The 19,737-nt window shown below is 47.8% G+C and overlaps 1 protein-coding gene across 3 annotated transcripts in view; it reads right to left on the bottom strand.

The window, feature by feature from the left end:
* The window catches only part of ZFYVE26 (zinc finger FYVE-type containing 26), a 710,441-nt gene that overhangs the window by 561,719 nt on the left and 128,985 nt on the right, over positions 1-19,737 (bottom strand). For all 3 annotated transcript variants that reach the window (XM_086937127.1, XM_086937129.1, XM_086937128.1), the window contains exon 6: positions 19,557-19,721. In XM_086937127.1, the coding sequence (XP_086793253.1) occupies positions 19,557-19,721 (165 nt within the window). The remainder of the gene's footprint in view (positions 1-19,556; positions 19,722-19,737) is intronic.

The following is a 19,737-nucleotide window of genomic DNA, read 5'->3' as shown; positions in this document are numbered from 1 at the left end:
CAACCCCCGTACCATGCACTGGACGCCCCCCCCCCTGCACACCCAACACCTGTTCCCCCCTCCACCCGCCACGCCCCAACAGAACTGTCCCCGCTCCCACAACCCCAGCCCCCCCTCCCCCAAACTGAGTGAAAAAGAACCATTGTCCATGTCCGGCCTATAAAGGCAAGTCTATGGAAAATCAACAAAGTGGACGTCCAGCCACCACGCAACTCCCGCTCCCCCCCTCCCCCAGGCCCCCAAACCTGCAATGTCAATCAAGCGATGTCGATCTCCCCCCGGAGAATTTCTCAAGCGGTCAACGCCACCTCCTCCGCTGCCGTTTCTCTGGCAACGTCTCGTACTGCGCTGTCCATTTCAGCCCGGATAGTGGGCGGATCAGGCCTCGCCGAGGAAGCGGAGTGTCGGCGACCAGGGACGGTCTGCCATCCGTCTCTGGTGATCCGCCGACGGCGAGGAGTAGGGGCCTCCTCATCAGTCGCCGTGATGCCCAGTACTGCACAAGTGTCCTGGAGGGAACGTAGCTGATGTAGTGTGCCATTCCAGCGAAAAATAAGACGGAACGGATGACCCCAAGAGTACTGAGTACCGTGCCCCCGCAAGAAGTCGGTGGCAATTTTAAAGGACTTGCGCTTCTGTAGAGTGACCACCGAAAGATCCTGGAAGAGTGACACGCGGTGGCCCCTGAACTCCAGAGAAGGTTTGGTTCGAGCTACCCGGAGAATTCTTTCTTTTAAGAGGTAGTCCGGCAGGTAGGCTAGGAGGTCAGGAGGGGGCGCCGATGATCTACGTCGTGGGCCCACCCTATGCGCTCTATCAATCCTGATAAGGAAGTCGGTCGGCTCATCCAAAACGTATCTGAACAGGTCCTGTAGGTAGTCCGCCGCATTCTCCCCCTCCTCTGCAAGCGGAACACCCCGGACACGGATGTTGTTCCTCCTGGAACGGTTCTGAAGATCCTCCACATGCGACTGAAGATCGATTTGCTGGTCGTGAAGTCTGATCACCTCCTGTTGAAGCTGTGCGAGTTCTTCGGCCTGAGCATGTCCCGCCTCCTCCACAGAGGCCACTCGCTCTCCCAGGCCGTCAACCTCCCTCCGTACTTCTCCCGCCACCTCCTGCTTCAGCGCCTGGAAGTCCTCTCGGAGAGTGCCAAAGAGCGATTCAAGAAAGGATCTGGTGACTGGCGGCTCCCCTCCACTCGCCCCTGAGAGTTGCTCGGTTGTCCCGGGGAATGCTGTCCCCTGTCTTGCCTTGCAGTGCTCCTGCTCAGCATATCCGGTAGGGTACGATCCCCTTTCTTGCTTCCCTTGTTACCGGCCATCTTGAGCGGCAGACCAAGCTCTCCAGGTTCCACCAAGGACGAGAACGACTGCCACTTCACCTGGCTGCCGGCCAGTCGGCCCAACCAACTGTCCTGGGCCTCCTACTCGCGTATGCCAATGCCCACCAACGAGGCACTCCCGCGCCGGTTGTTCTCCAGGGGATCAACCCCAAAAGCTAGATCCACTCCTGTCAGAGGCCGCGATCAAAAAACTGCCCACCCGGAGCAAGGCGATCCCTCCGGGCTCTCCAAGTCGGGTCCGTGCCCCACCTGCCTCCTCAAGATCACCCCAACGCCGTCCACTTCCACTCAGAGCGGCCAGGAGCAGCGCCTCGCCGTTCGCGGGCAGCGCAATTCAGGGTCCACACGCACTCCTCACCAGAGCCCCCCGTCGTACTTCAACCTTCGGCCCGACAGGCCTCTCAGTTGGTCCCGCCCTCAGGCCTGCAACCTCCTGCAGTCTGTACTAAGGGATGGCCGGTAAAACGCCTCACGACCACCACCAGGTCCGGCACTATATTAGCGGCATAGGGCTCACCAGTTGCAGCTGCGTCGCCATATCAGGTCCCCCGCCGAAGGGCCACTCGTTCTTTTAACCCCCAACCACGGTCCACATCATACTCCCATCAGGGGCATCAGGGTGGGGGAGCGAGTCCTGACCTCTGCCCAGGCCGTCTCACCTCCGCTGCCGGCGATTCACCATCCGTCTCAGCCAGCTGCCCAGGCTCTACCCTGCACCATGCGGCTTCCGCTCCAGGCCCCCCCCCCCGGACCGTCCAGCTAGGTCCGGACTCCGATAGCTGCAACAGTCTTCGCACCCACCAGGGGCCTGCGGCCGTGCCGTCCCAGGCCTAGCGCGGGGGAAGCCGGGGCCTCGCGTAGGCCGACTGCGCCACCACAAGTAGGGATGTGTCCCGCTGGCCGGATCGTTCCCCGTGCACCAGCGCTAGTCCTCCGCCGGGCCTCCGAGGGGGAGACCGCCGTGGATTCGGCCTCCCGGCCAGACAGGGGGGGCGTAACCCAGCGCCACACGGAGCTTTTCTCACGGCTCCTCACCTGGCTCCGCACCGTCTCTCGGACCGGCTTCTCTCTTGGCACCGATCACCCCCAGTCCTGGTGTCCGCAACCCGGAGCTCGCGGAGGCAGCAGCTGGGGCCGGCCCAGACCCCGCTCCGGTGCAGAACGGGTCTCCTCCTTCACAGCCTCTACCGGGTCCGATCCACTCCGCAACGCCAGCCCGGACCCACTTCCGGCCGGAGCTCCGGCTCACGCCAGCCCGGCGTCCGGCGTCCGGGCCTCGCCAAACACGCCTCCAGCTCTTCAAGTACCTCAGGACGAAGCTCCGAGGCCCCCCACTCCCTCCGCCGCCTGCTGCTAGCGACGAGGGGGGAGATCAAGGCCAATGAAGTCGGTTAGGGGCCCGGGCTCGGAGGAGATCGCGAGGAGAGCGACCACTCACTCCGCCATCTTGGCCACGCCCCCTTAAAGAGAATTCTTGAGTCAGATTCTTGGCAAAACCAACTTAACTTAAACTGCTACTTACTTACTCCTTCCCACGTATTAGGCTTAGGTCAGGTACACCGGGGTAGGCGTATTCAGAAGCACCAGTTGAGTACGTTACTCAATGTATATATGTATGTATATATTTTATCCATTTTAAAGTATCTTATGGCTAAGAAACCATATCAATTCTTTTACAGTATTATTTCATAATACTCCTTTTACTGTACGCACTTTACTTTACATTAAGTATTGCAATTATGGCAATTCATTTCTCTTGCATGAGAAAGAAGACTGCTCAATAAATTACACCTTTTATTGAAAACGCCTGTCTCTCTTTTCTCTGGACTCTGGTGAAACTAAATACGCACAATTGACTGAGTGAAATAGAGGTCTATTGTTTGCACACGACTCTAGAGATACACTCTTATTCTGAGGGAGCAAAGTTGTCATGTTATATGGTTGTCAGAAGCTATCCCCTTCTTGTCTATCCAGGGAGGTTAAACTCCTCGTTTATTCGAGAAAGTTTCTAGTGACCTCTGAGCTAGCTGGCAAACCTTAGGTTTCTACTGACTATATTAGACTTAGTCGACCTCAGTCCTACGTCTACACTGCTGAATATATTATTCTAATGCGCAGAGCCTATTGGGAATATAGGAACTACACTACAGCCCGATAGTTTTTATTATTACTAGGCGCTCGGGCCTAGCCTAAAATGTCTCTACATTCTCCTGAAAGACTCAAACCCTGGAACTCTCTGAACTCAGGAGCCACGCTGTCAATTGGAGTGACCTCAGGTATGGATGCAGAACCTGCCCGTGAGCCATTGTTAATAGTGACGGAATAGGCCGCAGGAGAATCGGTTGATCTTGGGAGAGAAGAAGGAGTTCCGTGTACCAAAACTGCCTGGGCCATGCTGGTGCAATCAGAATCATTCTGCACGGCTCTGTCTTGAGCTTGCGGATCAGTCTCGGGATCAGCGGAATAGGTGGAAAGGCGTAAACAAATGCGCCGTACCAGGCTATCAAAAGCGCATTCCCCAAGGATCCCTGATGGTGATCCCTGCTTGCGTAGCACTGGCATTTGGCATTCTGAGGAGTCGCAAACAGATCGATGGTTGGGGTCCCCCAACGTGAAAACAGTTCCTCCAGAATGGTCTGATCCAATTCCCATTTGTGGCTGATAGTCTTTTGGCGACTCAAAGCGTCCGCTGTGGCATTGAGTGTGCCCGCAAGATGTTCCGCTGAAAGAGTGATATTGTGTTGGATCACCCAATTCCAAAGTCTCTGTGCTTCCTTCGAAAGGGTACAGGATCTCGTCCCGCCCTGCTTGTTTATGTAGTGCATGGCCGTGGTGTTGTCTGTACGAACCAGCACTGAACGGTTGCGGATCCTTGGAAGGAAAGCCTGTAAGGCTAGACGGATGGCCATAAGTTCCAGCAGATTGATGTGGAACTTGCCTTGGACTGTGCTCCAATGACCACTGACTTTCAGTTCTTGGAGGACCGCTCCCCACCCCTCCATGGAAGCATCTGGTGTCAACACCATGGGAGATGGTGGAAGTTGGAATGGCAAACCTACTGAAAGTTTCTCTTTTAGCAACCACCAGCTGCTTGCTTTTCGCACGATCTTGTCTTCGAAGGAGCCTGTTACCTGACGCCATTGCTTGTCCAGTTGTTCCTGCAGTGGACGCATTCGAAGCCTGCAGTGTGGTATCAATGGAATGCAGGATGATATCGATCCGAGAAGCGATTTGTAATGGCGAACTGACAGAAACTTTCTTGTTTGCAGGAGGCGGGCTGAGAGAATCAGTTTGGTCTGGCACACTTCCGAAGGGAAAGCCATGCAGCAATCCGTGTCTAGGATCGCACCCAAAAACCTCGCTGTCTTGGAGGGGCGCAAAATCGATTTCTCCTTGTTGAGCCGAAGGCCAAGCTGCTCGAACAGTTGACTGCAGCTTGTGACTGCCCTGGACGCTTCTTGGAACAAAGGAGCCTTTACTAGCCAATCGTCCAGATATGGGAAGACTTCGAAAGACTGCTTCCTGAGAAAAGCTCCCACAGGAGCCAGTACCTTTGTAAAGATCTTCGGTGCAGACCGGAGACTAAAAGGCAGTACTCTGAATTGAAAATGGCTCTTGCCTACTGTGAATCGAAGATATTGCCTGTGAGCTGGATGAATGGGCACATGGAAATATGCATCCTCCAAATCTAGGGTTGCCATGTAGTCCCCTGGATTGAGAAGACGGAGAATGTCCTGAAGGGTGACCATCCTGAAGGACAACTTAATAAGAGAAGTGTTGAGCTCCCGTAGATCTAAAATCGGACGCCACTTCTCCTTCGTTTTCCGAACCAGGAAGAACCTGGAATAGAACCCTTTCCCCTTCTGGGAATGAGGTACAGGCTCTATTGCCCCCTTGATGAAGAGTTGGTGGGCCTCAAGACGAAGAAGTCCTAGATGTTTGGGTGTAATGGCGTCTGGAGCTCTCGTTGGAGGAAGATTTTGAAACTCCAATGTGTGTCCTCCCTTGATGATGTTCAGGACCCACAGGTCTGATGTTATGACCTTCCAGCTGTTTAGGCAATGGGCAATCCTGCCCCCCACTGGTGTTAACGAGGGTACAGGAACAGTAGAAAGAGCCACATGGCCGCTATTGTCTCTTAGTATTGTCTCTCCTCTGTTGCCCCGGACGTCCTTTCGGCGGCTGGCGAGAGAAAGACCCCGAATGACCCTGCCTCTGTGAATATTGGGGTTTGTATGACTGGCCAGGTTGGGAGTAGGAACAGTATCGTTGCTGATTGCTGCCTCTGTAGGATGAGAAACCTCTTCCTCTTGCCCCCCTAAAAGGAACTTTGCGGTATTGTAATGTTCCCAAGGACTTAGCCGTGTCAGTATCTTTCTTAATGCCTTGTAGGGCGCCATCCACGTGTTTACCGAATAACATCTCTCCGTCATAAAGTAGGTCCAGAATCTTGTTCTGTACTTTCTGTCTAAACCACGTGGCTCGCAGCCAACCCTGGCGTCTTAAAACAGCCGAGCCTGCTATCGCTCGGAAGGCCATAGTTGCTATATCCATAGCGCTGTCGATTACCTCCGAAGAGGCGCGCTCCCCTTCCATCAAGATTTTCCTGACCTCATCCTTAGACCCATCCTGAAGTTCTTCCACAAACGGGGAGAGGTCACACCACATCTGGCGATCATATCTCCCCAGTATCGCCAGAGCATTAGCCGCCCTAACGAGGAGGCTGGCCATTGTGGAGAATCTTTTCCCAACATTGTCCAGACGCCTGCCCTCTTTATCAGGTGGTGTCGTTAGTGGCGTGGACGGATTTTTGGATCTACTCTGTGCGGCCTGGGAGATAACAGAGTCCGGTTTTGGTTGACCTGTAAGACATGCAGGGCTGCCCTCCGGCGCCTTATAATTTTTCTCCAGTCTAGAAGCACTGGGAGGACCTTAGCTGGATTTTGCATAGCCTTTATTCCTTCTGACCAAACATGTTCAATGATGGGGATTGAACGAACTGACTTCCGGAATGGTTCTTTGAAGTCGTACAAAAAAACAGTCAGATTGAACTGTGGTAATTGGAAGACCAAATCTCTTGGACGCTCGTTCCATTAGGTTGTGAAAACCTCCAATATCTGCTGGAGGAGAGGTTGCGGAATCAGGCCCTGTAACACCTGGATCTTGAAGGCCATCCTGATTCCAGTCCATATTCTGATCTTGGTCAGGTTCCCCCTGCTGATCCGCATCTGATGAGGCATCATCATCATCCCGAATGGCAACCACCTCTTGAGGATGTTCTATGGGCTCTGGGTCACGCACCCGTAAGGGCAAAGAGGCTTACGCCAATGTTTGCGATACTTGAGGCAGAGGTGTGGGAGGACGTATTTGTTGAACCTCCTGTTGAGTAGGAAACCGCCTCCGATAGTCCTGCAACATTAATTGCAGGTCAGAGATGAGATAGGACGGCATCGCTACCATCTCCTGTTGAGACTGACGTGGAGATCTCTATGAATGATCATGCATGCAAGGCCTCTCTTGCTGGTCATAACAGTCTTGCGGAGCATAGTGGTGTTGCTCTGTCTCGCCTTCTTCAGAACGGACCCCCTGTAATTTGACTTGCAAGTCAGATGGGCTATAAGCTGGCCCATATTTGCTATAATTTTCCTCCTTAGAGTCATCATCAAGTAATAAGGAAGGAGGCAACAGCGAAACCCGCCGTGTAGATGTCATCTCTGGTGTTATACGCCTCTTCCGTTGAGAAATGCAGATTTTCCCAGTAGTCGACGGGATCGTCGTCGACGGTTGAATCTTCGTCTACTGTTTCGTTGACGGAAGCGCCGACGAAGAGACTGTGCTCGTCGTCGAAGGCTGAGTCGTCGACGGTGAGATGGTTTGTCGACGATGGCTGGATGGTTGACGGAGTCGTCGACGAGCTCGTCGTCAGAATCATGGTAGCTGACGTCGTCGACGTAGTTCTCGTCGTCGTCATCGCCGCTACCCTCGTCGCCATAGTCGTTGAAAAAGTCAGCTTCGTCGACGACGAACAGGAATCAGGCGTCTTAAACATAGTCGACGGTGTAGATGCCGTCGTCGTAGCCATCGTCAACGAGTCCAGTTTTAGAGACAAGTCTTTCTTGACAGGAATCGTCGACGTACCTGTGATTTTCACCGTCGACGAACGCTGTTTCTTGTCAGAAGCAATGTCCTGAGGCGTATATGAAGGCTTTTTCACCCCTCTTTCTTTCTCTGAAGGTGGTGTAGGTTGCAACTCCTCAGGCTGTCCCTGCCTCTCCTTTTCACCGTGGTGAGGAGATTTTTGGAAAGCAGGCCTATCAGACCTATCAGAGGTCCTTCTCATGGGGCTCATTAGATGTTGAAGGGGGAGATCTACCCCTCTTCTTTGATCTTCTTGATGACACAGCAGAAGAAGAGCCCTCACTGTCCGAAGACAGAACTTCCTTGCTATCCTTCATTTTTTGCAACCAGGTCAGCAGGCGGCCTTCTCTGTCCCTCAAGGTCTTGGTGGAGAAGGTTCTGCAAATCTTGCAGTCAGTGGCCTTATGGTACGGGTATAAGCAGTATATGCAGTCTTCGTGTTTGTCCTCAACAAACAACCTCTTTTTTGAGCAAGTAGCACAGGCTCTAAAAAGTGCTTTCTTCCCTTTTTCAGACATGATGAAAAAACAGGTAAAAAGTTGTAGAAATATACTCAGAAGTGAAGAAAATTACGCAGAGCTCAATGGAGACTCCCTTGCACAACGTGCGGTAGAAAATCTGAGGCTCTGAGGCTCTCTCAGGAAGGTTCTATGGGGTGAGGCTTCTCTGATTGGCTATTGCAAGAATTTGGTCTCTTTTACAAAAAGAGGTGGATAAGCTACAAAATGAGATGAGGCCTAGGCCTATTTTTTCACTTTGTGCTTACTACTATGGTATTTTTTATTTACCGAGGCTCCCATTCCGATGACGGGGAATGATACAAAGCATGGGAATCTATGAAAGTTCCAATACTGGGGCAACTTACATTCTAAAAGGGTAAAACCGCTCTACGCATTAACCAAACCTGATTTTAAAACAATAAATTGGACACAAAAACACACAAATTTTGCATTCACTACAAACAGACGTTAGCAACAAAACACTTACAAACACGTGTAAACGTACGCAACTTTGTGATTCGAATCATTCTGGGTCAATGCAGATTCACCTACTTAACTTTTAACAAAGGTGAAAAAGTACCAATTGCATACAAATCACATTTGTACACACAAGCAGAAATGAAATTCACTTCTACAGAAAAAAAATTCTGACAGCAGTTTAAGAAAGAGCCTTAGCACAGGGGGAATACATTATGGTCGTAACTCCTGTACCATCCTTAGAGGCAGTGACAAAAGCAAGCATTCCGAATGTTAAAGCTTTACATCCAAGATGGATACAATGGGTTAATTCTCTTGCTGCAACTGATGTTGAATGTTTTCGATCCTTATTTAAAAATACAAGCATTCCTGCAATACGAACAAGAATGTTATCTCCCTGATGAAATTCTGCCTCTAGAAGAGTAAGAATGTATAATTTATACTGACAGATCTGCACAACCCGCTACGGAGGATAAACAAGCTTATAGTGTAGCATGCGCAATCGTTAAAGGTTGTATGCGTGATGGCAAATTCAGACCTACGGTCATGAAAACGCAATCTCTAGAAGATTGTAAAGCTCAGCGAGCTGAGCTACAAGCATTCATATTGGCACTTGAAAATACGGATAGCGAATTCCCCACACTCATAGTGTGAGATTCCTTTTACTGTGTTCAATCTTACAATGAATATTTACAGAATTGGCTTCAAAATCGTTTCAAAGATGCAAAAGGTGGCACAATTAAGCATAAAACGCTTTGGGAACAAGTAGTTCAGTTGCGAAACGGACTACAAAACACTCACGTGATACACACGCCGAGTCATCAACGTGATGGCGTTCACGTTGAAGGGAATTCATTGGCTGCTGAAGCCGTGAAGGGGGCTGTGCGATCGGCTTCCGTAGCGGCAATCACTTGTTCAATAACTAATATGGACAGTGAAATAAGACTGGCTGTCAATGCTTCAAGCGAAGGCAGGGGGCAGAGTTACCTAAAGGGTTTCCACTCAAATACTCATATAAAACTGATACAAACAATGTTCCGTTTGCTCGAATTCTTTGAGTGGGGAATAGGGTAATTCCAAACATGGAACATAGATTAGGACTAATCCTAGCAGCACATGAAGGGCTCGCCTCTGCTCATGCAGGTGTTTCAGCCACAGTATTGTTATTAAAACAGAGATACTGGTAGCCAGGCATTAGGAAACAGACCAGAAACTATGTATTGGACTGTAAAATATGTCAGAAGATGAAAGTCTCTACTGTGAAACGTCCTGCGCATACGCCCCTGTTAATCTCAGATAAACCATTTGCACGTGTTTACCTGGACCACTGCGGTCCTTTACAAAGGGATGGTAACAATAAATATATCACGGTTGCAGTGGATTCGTGTTCTAGGTTCCTTTTGATGTGGCTTCAGCGCTAGGCTGACGCTCGTACTGTTATAAAAGATTTGCGAGTGCAATAGGAACACTACACTCTGACCAGGGCCCTGCGTTTAACTCTCGAGCTTACAAAGCAGCCATGGCCAGTTTAGGCGTTGAATTGCGGTATTCTTCTCCATTCCATCCTGAGGGAAATTCTGTTGCGGAAAGAAAAAAACGGGACATAAATCAGTCTATAACAGCTAGGGTATTAGGTTAGGGTGATGGCTGGGTCAAACATCTTTTTTGGATTCAACCTGCACTTTACAATTTGCCAAGAAGTTCTCTAGGGGGTGTCACTCCATGTGAGGTCCTATTTGGGACAAGAATGTTGGTTCCGGACCTTAATTGTCATGGAATAGTGATGGAAAATAAGAAATTTGATATCAAAGATCATTTTGCTGTTTTACAGGACTTAAATGAACTAAGATCGAAACAAAGCAACGTGTTCCTGAAGCCAACTACCACTGGGGAAAAACCAACCGTCCCAGCAAGGCCTGTCTGGATCCCAAAGCTTGATGATCTAGTCAGAGAAAAGATTACGGACAAGAAGGAATTTGGGCCTTCTTACAGACAACCAGTACCTGTCCTAGTAATCCACGGATCAAGAACAGTGCTACTGCCGCCCTTTACTGGTAAAAAGGAGAACAGATGTGTGTCTATCGACCTGATCAAACCAGACTAAGCAGTAGGCCAAGTGGACTCCGCCAATGTAGCAGACGCACTCCTCTAGCTAAAATCCAAGAGGTTCAAACTAAAAGACTCATCACCTTTGAAGATTCTACAGTAAGAAAAGAAGGACTAAGCAACAAAGCTATGGAACTCGTTTCTCTTGCAACCCAAATAACAGTTCGTCCTGAAGCACCTGTCTACAATGAAGTAACAAGTGATCAAGTGGTTCCAGCGATTTCAACAAATCCGGATGCAATTCCAACCATTGAAATGACTGCCTCTGGCTATTTCATTAACTTTGATACGTTTTCTGAGGATCCCAGCAAACGAAAAACAACGCCAGCAAAAAGAACTTTCAAAGAACAAGCAACTGACTTTTTTCAACACCTGGAAAAAACGTATCTGGTTTCGCCATGGATTGAACTTTGGATTGTGTTAGGAATATTTCTCTTTCTACTTTGGTTAGCTCTGGTAATAATTCTGGGTATGCTGATAAATGTAAGATATATTCAAATGGACACAGCAAGTAAAAAAGTGAACTTACTTCTCCAGCCACACAAATCATCCCATCGCGAAACAAGAGACTTATCAGCAGTGAACATCACATCTGTTCCTATACAAGATGGTATAGTTTGGGACAAAACAGAATATGAAATTTTTGGCCCGTCTGAGCTGTTGAAGATTCCACACTTATTCAAGATTTCATGAAGTGACTTTGTTACATCTAGTACCTTTTCTGATGATTGGGACTTCGAGACTGTTAATAATATGATGTCAGATCTAGAAATGTCTGCAGTATTCACAAATCATGAATATTTAGAAGGTTCATCAGACTATGAACACATGCATTGTTATACCCATTATGGTCATCATTTCTTGCACAAATCTGCAATGCCTAGAAATATATATATATATGTATGTATAACCAATGGGAACATTGTCCTACTACTCCAAAGGGTAGCTCAAAAACCGTTGCGAATACGTTTCCATATTTTTCAGGGTTCAATATATCCAATGCTGAAACATTTTACTTTAGAAATGTTAACAAAACACGAATGAAAAGTATGCTAACAAATACAAAACTAATTTATTCTGCAGCCTTTATTGTCCAACTGTCTAGACAGGGTTTCGACTTTTGGAAAGACAACATTTGAACAAAAACGGTCAGGGATACAAAAGATTGGCAAGCGCAGGGGGTAGAAGCTTTGTTTAGAGCCAGTATCATCCCTGAGCAAATTATGTTTTCGAATGACACTGTCCAACAAATGTCTTGCCTTAAGTTAGCCAAGATCAAAGACATGAACACACCGACCATACCTATACCTGCTAGTGACAACATTACACAGGGGAGGTCGATGTACACACTATTTTGCAGCACAACAGAACAGATACAGATTGGAACAAATGGTTACTCTGGCCCACAGACACAAAAAACTGTCAAGATCGATTCCTGAACAAAACACAAGGTTTTAAAACCAGTAGGCCAGACCCGAGATATGTTCAAAGACAGCATCCAGGGGTAGTAACAACATACAGTGTAGGGAAACTATGCCTTGATTGGCTACATAAATCTACACTTGAGGATGTAAAACAACACTTATCTTTACTTAAAGATGGTGCAGACTTTAGAGAATTCTTTCTACGACCAAGAAAACCGCGTCAAAAACGTTTCATATATGCTGCATATAACGAATTATGGAAGAATACCCAAGAAGAGACTGCAGAACGAATACGAGAGATTGATCATATTAATTTAGAGAAATCTCGCTCTTTAGTAGACAATGGGTTAACGACTGTCGTCCAGGATATATATTTATTGGACAGCATTGTGTCTTCTGCCATAGACATCATGGAACAAGACTTGGTCATGTTGCAACATGGTCAGTCTCAATTACGTTCTATCATGCTATTAGGCAGGACGCTACAAAACATGCGTGCGTGCAGACTATGTGCCTTGGCGTTTAATCAACACTATATCACTGTTTTCAGAATTCAATCTCACTGATAAACAGATCAAACTGGCACAAAGGGAGCAGACTATACGGTGCTGAGCATAGAAAAACTGGAAAAATCACCATTCACAGTGGCAGAAAAACTAGCTACTGAGTGGATAATACATGGTAAAATCACTCTGCCTGTTACAATTTTCAATATTCAGTATTGCCTAAAACACATACCAGCAGGCAAATATGAAAGGTTGGGTAAAGAATACATCAAGACATCCTGGGATTTACCATACACACACACAGATGTTGGAGTGGGGGACGTGATGTGTTTCGTAGCGGTACAAACTGTGAAAACGCACTAAGCGGTTCTCTCCGTCAGGGTATTAATTTAAACGGAGCATGCAATGGTTCCACTACCAACTAATCCTGTCACCTTCAAGGCTCACCAGCTGCAGTGATTGATCCAATTTTTGGATAACTTTCAAATGGAAGTTACCTCATGTTGAACGGTCACAGCTGCTGTGGCATGTTGCCAGGTATCCGGTATCTAGTGACTGTTACATCCAGGGTCACTTGCTGTATGCAAGTATTGTTTCCACAAACCAAGACAGCCAGGGAGTCGCCTTTATGGCCTTCACTGAACATCTCTTCTATACAAATTGATACTCTAAGCAGAATGAAAGCCATTCTTTTGCAACAAACAGTGCCACTGACCTCAGTCAAAGAGCCCTATGCTCTACAAATTGCAAGGACTTCTGCCGAGATACATGCCCTTTTGAATACAAACTGCTCTATACATTTCTCAGAAATGTTAGGTCGTATCTTAAACATGTCTGATACAGTGGCGGTTCGTCCTTTAGTCATGCTGCCTGACATGCATTGTTACTGTTAGGCCAGCAGGTGGCGACGGGTGCACAGCAGCACAAGTGCGCATGCCTGGGTTAGGTCGGATAATTTTTCCTCCGGGCCCAGTCATGCGCACTAGTGTTAGCTGTGGCTGGCCGCTGCGCATTAGGAGAGCGAGGGATGATCAACACTGCAACCCTCGCTCTCCTAATGGGCAGGTGGACGTTGAATAGCCCTGCCCCTGCTAAGGCAATCCTGGAGCAGCGCCACAGTGTTGGCTGAGAGGGGTGTGACGTGACTGTTCCTAGTTCCTGTTCAGAAGCGGCACCAACACAGGCTCGGTCAGGTAAGTTTTCTTTTTGTATTTTTTAAAAAAATGCAAACACCCCGGCCCTCACCCCGTGCGACCTCTCCCCCCGTGCGACCCCTCCCCCGTGCGACCTCTCCCCCCACGTGCGACCTCTCCCCCGTGTGTCCTGCCCCCCCATGACCTCCCTCCTCCCCCCTCCCCCACGACCTCCCCATCCCCCTCCCCCACGACCTCCCTCCTCCCCCGTGACCTCCCTTCTCCCCCGCGACCTCCCTCCTCCCCCCTCCCCCTCGACCCCACTCCCCCCGCGACCTCCCCCATCCCCCTCCCCCACGACCTCCCCATCCCCCTCCCCCACGACCTCCCCCCTCCCCCGCGACCTCCCCCCTCCCCCGTGACCTCCCCCTCCCCCTCCCCCTCCCCCACGACCTCCCCCATCCCCCTCCCCCGCGACCTCCCCCCTCCCCCGTGACCTCCCCCCTCCCCCTCCCCCGCGACCTCCCCCTCCCCCTTCCCCTCTCCCCTCCCCCTCCACCTCCCCCTTCCCCTCTCCCCTCGACCTCCCTCCCTCCCCCACAACCTCCCCCCCACCCGCGACCTCCCCCCCCCCCCACCCGCGACCTCCCCCCCCCACCCGCGGCCTCCCCCCCCCCCACCCGCGACCTCCCCCCCCACCCCACCCGCGACCTCCCCCCCACCCCACCCGCGACCTCCCCCCCACCCGCGACCTCTCTCCCCCCCACCCGCGACACCTACCCCCCCACCCGCGACACCTACCCCCCCCACCCGCGACACCTACCCCCCCACCCGCGACACCTACCCCCCCACCCGCGACCTACCCCCCCACCCGCGACCTACCCCCCCCACCCGTGACCTCCCCCCCACCCGTGACCCTCCCCCCTCACCCGTGACCCTCCCCCCCTCACCCGTGACCCTCCCCCCTCACCCGTGACCCTCCCCCCCTCACCCGTGACCTCCTTCCCCACCCGTGACCTCCCTCCCCCTCATCCCCCTGCGGGACCTCTCCTCCCAGTCCCGACCCCCACCGAGAGTATTGCGAGTGATTACAACAATTGTCTTAGGAAGTGAGTAAGCGTACTTTTCCCTAACTTCCTCAGCTACCAGGAATTCACTTTCTTTGCTAACTAGTGTTTTCTATTGAAAAGGGTAGAGCCAAAGCAGTCTTGCTTAGTACCCTAGCCCTCTTCAGAAGTCAGACTTGCTTGGCAACCCAAAAATTCTCTGAAATAATGTATGAGTTTTCGTTTATGAATGCCTAGAAGAACTGAATGTTTAATCCATTTATCTCAGGAATAGTGCTGAAAATCGCACCAAAAAGAGGAAAAAATCTTCATGGGGTAGAACCCCCGCTATTGCCGCTGTGCTTGCTCTCTGCGCTTGCTCTCTGCGCTTGCTCGCATATGTTGATTTGTTCTGCATTTGCCCTGCCAGTTTCAAATTCCACCAGCCGCCACTGGTCTGATACGAGCGGTATTATACATGTATTTAAGACTGTATGTTCCGGACTGTTAGCACCTTTTCAAGCAGTCCTCGGAATAATTCCAAACTTCGTGCACTCGGTGTTTGGCGGACTGCCGCTCCCTTTTGGACTCGTTGCAGGGATACTATTTTTGCTCCTACTGCTACAATATGGCAAGCGAAATCACCAGCGACCCCCAATTCACCGTGGAGAAAGCTCTGCAGGAGAGGAAGTGTTGTGAGCGCATCGTTCAAATTTTGGGTTTACCTCGTCTACGAGAATTAAAGACCACATGGTTTCTGTCATTCAGACCAATCTGGCAAGATTGCATCTTACCTGTTCTATGCTGCCTGCTTTGCGGTAAAGAATGCGTGCTAGACATCTGTCTAACACTCCAGTCAGTCATGCCTACAGATGTTGATACTCTGTTGGACCCTGTAACGGCCCATGTTCTGTGTTGTCCCCAGCGGCTACCAACCCTGATGACTGCATTCATTGAGAGCTCACAGACGTAAATTGCAACTGCTGAGGTACGAGAGGAAACAAAAGGCACGCAGGTAACACCCGATAGAAACATTGCTCTTGCGACTAATGCTGAAGGCGATGCTTCTCATCTATGTGCAATTAGTCTTCTAAACGAGGTAATCCAACTTTCACCTACAACGGTAGATGACTTTTTGTCTACAGGATTAGAAGATTTCATCTTTTCTCCAAGCCACAACACTGACTTTTGATTTTGGCACACAGTGTACTGAGAGACTATGAATTTGATCTTCATTTTTCAAAACAAGGTACTAACTTTGGAACTTTTTTCCTATGATTAATTTTTTTTCTCCAAATTTGTATTTTTCATTTCTGGCACAAGTAATCCGCGTATAGTATAACTATTCATAGACAACAGAACTCTTTGAATACTTCCAGAGACCATATTTGACCTTGTCCACTAAACAAACAGTGTTATGTAATCTGACATGAAATGTTTTCGGCCCTTTTCTCATCTGTTTTTACGAGCCATTTCATAAATGTTTATTTTCAGGATTCATACAGTTCGCATTAAAATGTCAACATATGCTTAGAATGAAACATTGCTTTAATATGTACAGCACAATGCATTTTTATGCTTACAACCAGTCCTAATGCATTTTTTGACACTGTGTGTTGGGCATGTTTTTAGCATGTTTTTAGCACACCCGATCCTCTACGTCACAACAAGTTTTTGGAAAACCAGACTCTTAAGCCTTTAGGCCTTCCCCTTGACTGGATATTGATTTCTCCAAGAACTAATTTATTATGCATGAACATCTATTCCTTAGGGGTTCATTCATGACGTTCTTATGCCAGACTTGTACGTCAACACTGGCATTCCTAAACACCTTCAAGGCACGGTGCGGTTCGGCTACCTACTTGCACGACGCGCCTCGTCACAGCAAGTCCCAAAGGAAGTCAAGTCCCCGACTGACCAGACGCTGTCATCCTCCTCACCGAGAATCCAGCTCCAGTGTTTCTTACTCCCCTTGCGGGGTGTGTAAGAGATCGAGTCTCAGGAAAGAGATACCAACCTCTCTCATTCTAAGGTATGGAGCTGATTAGAACCTAGAGAAACTTTTGGCAACTCTTGGCACAACTAAACTAAACTATAGCTAAACAGCACCTACTTCTTCCCTCCTACTATACTTAGGTTGGGTACACTGGGGTAGGATTATTTTAGAAGCACCAGTTGAGTATTTTAGTCTGTGTTATTTATGTATGTATTTTTATATATGTCATAGCTACAGACCATTCTATTGCAGTATTATTTATCTTACTGCTAACACTGTACGTATTATACTTCGCATTCTGTCTTACGATTGTAGCAGTTCATATCTCTTGCATGGGAAATAAGACTGTTCAATAAACCCTTTTATTGAAACGCCCGTCTCTCTATATCCGTGCAACTCTGTAGAAACGAAGCATGCACGATTGACTGAGTGAAACTGTAATCTATTGTTTCCACGGCTCTGAAGATACCGTTCAGACTCTAAGGGAAACAAAGTTGTCATGTTTATGCGGTTGTCAGAACCTAATCCCTTCTTGTTTATTTGAGAAGTTTCTAGTGATCTTTGAGTTAGCTGGCACACACAAGTAATTAAGTTTAATGTAATCGCTAGAGACATACTGACCTCAGTCCTATGTCAAAACTATAGTGTATATTATTCCAATGCGCAGAGCCTATCAGGGATATGGGAACTACACTACAGACTGCTTTTAAAAGAGTGCCACAATTTGGATGGCACAGTTACAAAACTTTGGCATAAAGAGCACCACAATTTAGCACTGTGATATAATGAGCACTGTTATCCGGTGGCAGAGCCATAACAGCATTGCACAATGTCCATCACGGTCCAGGAAGAGATGTTGCCGGTTGCTTGCATACAGTGCCTTCAAGGCAGAGCTGCACTAAGCTTTTTCTCTGGCCCTGGAAGGAAGCTGCAGCTGCGTTTGACTGACATGATTCATATATGCGGTTATTGAGAGCCGCCTTAAACGCCCTGCTCTCACAAAGATTTTACAGAAAGAGTGCCACACTGATTCATCAAATGAAACCAACCACATTCTAAAACAGAGACAGATTCCCAAATGCTGCACCTTCCAAAAACCTTGAGGATATTAGGACAAAGTACTCTCAGAATACATGTAGTTTAAATGTGTAACAGCATGTCACTACATTTGGGTGATGCCTCCAAGCGCTTGAAGGACAGGTGTTATGGTTACAGGGCAGAACACATATTATAGACCTTGTAAGGATGACAGGCAAAGTGGCCCTGTTGGACTTCCAACCAGTTATGGTAGATCTCGGGGGAGGACTTAAGACAACTGAGGCATCCTACCAGCCTATAAACTAAGGGCAATCTACATCACACATCGTTATTCGCAATAGAAAGATTTTAAACCTTGGGTGTGTATTGCGCACTTTAAACTGCTGGAGGAGGGTAGCAGTTCAATAGATAATCGAGAAATGCAGTTCAGTACTACACAACAGCCTGCAAATTCGTTTATCATGTACATTTCTTTACATGAGTGCCTGCTGTACATAACATTGTATTTAATGATTAAATTAAAGCAGCGATCCACATGGTTGTTTTTTTAAGTAAGTTAAGTACTTCTCATATTTTACCACTAAAACAGTCTTCCAAATATATATATATATATATATATATATATATATATATATATATATTTTTTTTTTTTTAATAAAGTGCCGCTTGGAAGTTGATCACAAACAGGAGCCAGGAACCTTAAGCCAGCCCAGGTGGACCCAGGCCTAACACTGGTTGTGCTCTTCGACAGAAGGTGCCAAGAACCACATCAACTACGCTGTAGTATGCTGCTGAAAGAAAACACCTACCAGTGTCTTGCGCATTATAATAAAGCTCTTGGGTACAACAGCTGCATATGGTACTGCCACCAATACACTGTTTCTGTACACCTTCTCAATGCAATCCTGCCAAGGTCCGAAAACTGTTTCAGTAGACCTGGTGCAGGTTCTCCTTCTGCTGTTAACGGTTTATGATGCACTCACAGGTGAACGGTAAACAGTCGTTGTATATGGTTCACAGAACAAACAGTGATAAACAACACATTTTAATTATCTTTTTAAGTCTTTAGCCCCTAAAGATATCTTCATCCACACTTAAATACAAAGCAAAAAAAATGCAAAGACAGGAGTAGCTTATTTGTCCAAAAACCTCAATCTGTCTTTTAATCGTTCAAATTCTAATATCAATTAGCCAGTGTTACAATAAATGACACAACTAACCAAAATCGAGTGATCCAAAAATAAAATGACTGTCCTTGTGATAAAAATTGCAACTGATCAATTTGTTTAACTGCCAGACAGTTTAATATTTGTTAGAGACGGGCATATGGAATAAAGTGTGTATAGAAATCTGAAAACACATGAACTGAGGCTTTTGTAACAAGTATTTGTTTAAGTTTGTATGACAAAATATAAAGAGTAAGAAATGTCTGCACCGGTACTATCACCATAAACAGGATGCACCTTCCTAGTATTGTCAATTTGAACACATCTGCTCCAGCTGAAGTAGTAATATACAAGAAATGCGGCTTAGAATCAGTATATCTGCAACTTAATTTAGAGGTCTGGTAAAAAATAAAAAGACATACACACAATTTGGCTTACCAGCCAACGTAATTGTGCATGTAAATGCAGCAATTCTACTTTACTTCACAAACGCTGCAGAACTAACTGTGTTATTTTGTTTTAGGACACTTCATCCAAGGTAACTGGACACCAGTGGACTGTAATAACATTGTTACTGCATCCTAATATTATTCAAAAAATTGCTGTACACCTTAATTTAATTATCACGATGTCAAATTATTTTCCTGACCCAGCTATCCACACACATCTAGGGATACTGACCTTTTCTTTGTGAAGAGTGTGCAATAAGGATTTGGCAGAATCTAAACTCTGGCAGTGGGTCCATCCAAGAAGCACCAGAAGACGGCTGAGTGGCTTAAATTCACTGCTCAGAAGCCGACCTAAACCACAAAAATCTTCTCTTTTTAATAAACCCAAAGCTGTAACCTGAAAAACAAGAGAA

The sequence above is a fragment of the Lissotriton vulgaris genome, chromosome 9 (assembly GCF_964263255.1).
Source record: "Lissotriton vulgaris chromosome 9, aLisVul1.2, whole genome shotgun sequence".
Classification (NCBI taxonomy): domain Eukaryota; kingdom Metazoa; phylum Chordata; class Amphibia; order Caudata; family Salamandridae; genus Lissotriton; species Lissotriton vulgaris.
The sequence above is the reverse complement of the archived record's forward strand: the minus strand, read 5'-3'. Positions and strand labels throughout refer to the sequence as shown.